At 43.7% G+C, this 2,964-nt stretch overlaps 1 protein-coding gene across 1 annotated transcript; it reads right to left on the bottom strand.

Moving 5' to 3' along the window:
• Window positions 1–350: 350 nt before the first annotated feature.
• Window positions 351–2,718, bottom strand: LOC133895867 (autophagy-related protein 8C-like). The gene is made up of 6 exons (XM_062336387.1): window positions 2,547–2,718; window positions 2,359–2,434; window positions 1,514–1,569; window positions 1,371–1,423; window positions 776–894; window positions 351–680 (listed from the first exon to the last, which is right to left on the bottom strand). Exons 2-6 carry the CDS (start codon window positions 2,393–2,395, stop codon window positions 586–588), a joined length of 360 nt encoding a protein of 119 aa, XP_062192371.1. The 5' UTR covers window positions 2,396–2,434; window positions 2,547–2,718; the 3' UTR covers window positions 351–585.
• Between the last annotated feature and the right edge of the window lie 246 nt (window positions 2,719–2,964).

Below are 2,964 nucleotides of genomic sequence, written 5' to 3'. Positions count from 1 at the left end.
TATTTTTTTCTTAATTTAATTAGAAAGGAGTGAATCTTTAATTTATTTTTTTAAGTTTTAGATTAATCTATTAACCTAGAAAATACAATACTGGCATCCCTAATTATTACGAAAGAAACATATTTATCCCAATATGCCTACTTCCATACTCCTCTTCGCACTGGCCTCTACCCCAGCACCCATATATGACGTCTGTCACTGTCCTCGATCCACACTATACGCTCAAGTTCGTCGCTAAACGCGCCTGAATCCGCCACGGCATGACGTCCTCATGCCGGTGGCCTTCACCATCAGTGCCGTCGGCAGGAGGACCAGACAATCAACAAAAACAACAGCAACATGCTTCAATGTGTACAACCACAGAAATCTGAATTTATTCGAGACAACAGCAAATTCAGTGACACTGAATTAACGGGATTTCTGAAGCATGGGGACCATAGGAGCAACCAGAGGGTTACTTAAATGTATGTTTTGGGGCATCATACGCTTCAATGTCAGGCAATGCAACGAGGTAAACCAGAGATTATGTACACAGGTTTTTTAATTTCCTATTTACAGGAGGCATTATACGACTGATTGTGCCACTTAGAACAGCCCGAAGGTGTTCTCCCCGCTGTAGGTCATGTAGAGGAACCCGTCCTCATCCTTGTTCTCCTCATAGATAGCAGACATCAGAGCAGCTGCAGGACCAATGTTACAAGGATGTTTAGTGACACCGATCAATTTTAAGATGGTGCAGAATAGGATTATTTTTAGTGCATTCGATTTTCTGTACCTGTTGGTGGAAGGGTGTCCTTTATGAAGATGAAGATCGCCTTCTCAGCACTGAGCTTAATCCGCTTCCGTACCACATACACAAACTGTCCAACAGTGAGGTCGGCAGGAACAAGGTACCTGTATGTCGTCACATATTAGGAACTATACATCTTAAGTTAATAGTAAGAAAATATTGTAGTTGGTCTTGAAATGGTTTGTACTTATAAACTAGACTTCATTCTGAATTATCGGAAGTTGGAAGGTGGTACAAGCAAAGAATATGCTCATAGAGTAAGCAATCATCTTCCAAATGGCAACTAAGAAGGAAAAACATATTCTTGATTATATGACGTTGAGTCTTTGAACTAATAGGAAAAACTTTGAAGACATGATTGGAAATGGGATAATGTTCAAAACCACTAAACAACACGAGATGATGCTGAAATAAATATTAACAACCAATAGTTTGCAGTGTTAAAAATCATAACAAATACAATGACATAAACAGCTATAAGCATATCTTCAGAAGCACAGAAATCTAATGCCAGAAAACCTTTTCAAACAGTTACAAATAAAATGCAGTCGAAGTGTTCGTAAAATAATTGGGAACTGACTTTTTCTTGTCAATGTCTGGGATGTCACTCCTCTGAGTCTTCTCAACAATGACCTGTACCACACGAAGAGTGCTTTGAATGAGAAACAAAACAATCATTAGAAAGTGAGCAAACTACATGAACAAAAAAGAAGAGAAACCTACAGGGATTCTATCAGGGTACTTCTCCCTGATGCGGTTGGCCTCAGCCTGCCTCCTTTCTGTGAAACATGGCATATGTTCAGAAATTAAAGATGGAAGGAGCCACACAGCTAGCTAAGACACATTTTAACAGGGGCACAGAACAGACATTACAGATTCCACAAAAGGCCAGTCTAAGGTTCTAAACACAATAAAACACCATAGAAGCTACAGGTTTCATTCAAGTCAACAGCAAATTGCGGATAATACCAATCCATAATCCCACAAATTTCTACAGTCACAAGGCCCCACAACATACCTGGTACCAATCAGTCCAGTACATGAAAAGCAATGAATGTAACAAAAACAGCAGATCCTCACATGCCATGAAACAGCAATTGCCTAGCAAATTTCTCCCACTTTTGTCTTTCAAATATTTTCTCCCCTAATTTGAGCATGATAGGACCCATCATTTTTCTACAACCTAGCCAAACGCCACTATAATCCGATTATGGCATCAACACCACAAAAAAGAAATCATGATACTTAGATATCCATAACATAAGAATAAGTTACGGATTGGCACGCTAACAAGGACGAAGCTGCAGGCCAACCGGCATCAGCTTCGCGTACAATCAGGCACGATGTTCACAGAATCATTAACAAAAGGCGGCGCCGCGCAATCGCAGCAACGTGAAACAGACTAGTCCGCGCCGCGGTTCCTAACACACAAACTCCGAGGATCGATCGGCACGGGGTGCCGTCTACCGCCACCGCAGCCGTCGCCCCCCACGACTCCCACCTAGACCCACACCAACCACCACCACATCAACGACGACGCGAGAGAGAGGGAGCCGGGGGAGACGAACCGAGGGGGTGCTCCAGCTTGAACGAGCTCTTCGCCATCGCGCTTCTCCTCGATCACACGCGGAACGGAACGGCAACCTAACAAGACAACAGCCAAACAACAAGTCGGTCAGGGCACGGAGAAGGCCCGCGACGCGGTGATCGGGGCGATCGCGGGAGGAATCGATCGAGCGCGGGGGAGGACACTTACGGGATCGCCGGGGGGTCGGCGGATTCGGATGCGATTGTTGGGGCAAACGGGGGAGGAGGGATAGGATAGGGAAGAAACAAGGAGGAAAGGAAGCGTGGGGGTTGGATAAATCGCTACGCACACGCAACGCAACGTGAATTCCACGTCCCTCTTCCTCTTCCCCTCCCAACGGCGAGAGAAGAGGGGAGGAGACTTGGGAAGTCGGATGGATAAGTCCGCCGTCGCATCTTCCTCTTTCTTACAAAATAACTGATATAGTTATCTCAGGTAAAGTCGTCGTCATGGTTAGAATATAACTAGCTAAGTACCCGTTTATTACAATAAAAATAGAAATATTAAATATAAACTTAAAGTACGAAGATATGAATATGTCATAATAACGCCGCCAAACAAATACAATAAGAGCGATACTATAGTT

The sequence above is a fragment of the Phragmites australis genome, chromosome 16 (genome assembly GCF_958298935.1).
Source record: "Phragmites australis chromosome 16, lpPhrAust1.1, whole genome shotgun sequence".
In the NCBI taxonomy this organism is placed as follows: Eukaryota; Viridiplantae; Streptophyta; class Magnoliopsida; order Poales; family Poaceae; genus Phragmites; species Phragmites australis.
This window is presented reverse-complemented; position numbering and strand designations above follow the sequence as displayed.

What these genes read in the sequence shown, in the direction of transcription:
- LOC133895867 (XM_062336387.1), bottom strand. Translation starts at nt 2,395, where the DNA reads ATGGCGAAGAGCTCGTTCAAGCTGGAGCACCCCCTCG. An exon ending in CAAGCTGGAGCACCCCCTCG is followed by an intron (nt 1,570 to 2,358) that starts GTTCGTCTCCCC and finishes CATGTTTCACAG; the next exon opens with AAAGGAGGCAGGCTGAGGCC. An exon ending in AGTACCCTGATAGAATCCCT is followed by an intron (nt 1,424 to 1,513) that starts GTAGGTTTCTCT and finishes CGTGTGGTACAG; the next exon opens with GTCATTGTTGAGAAGACTCA.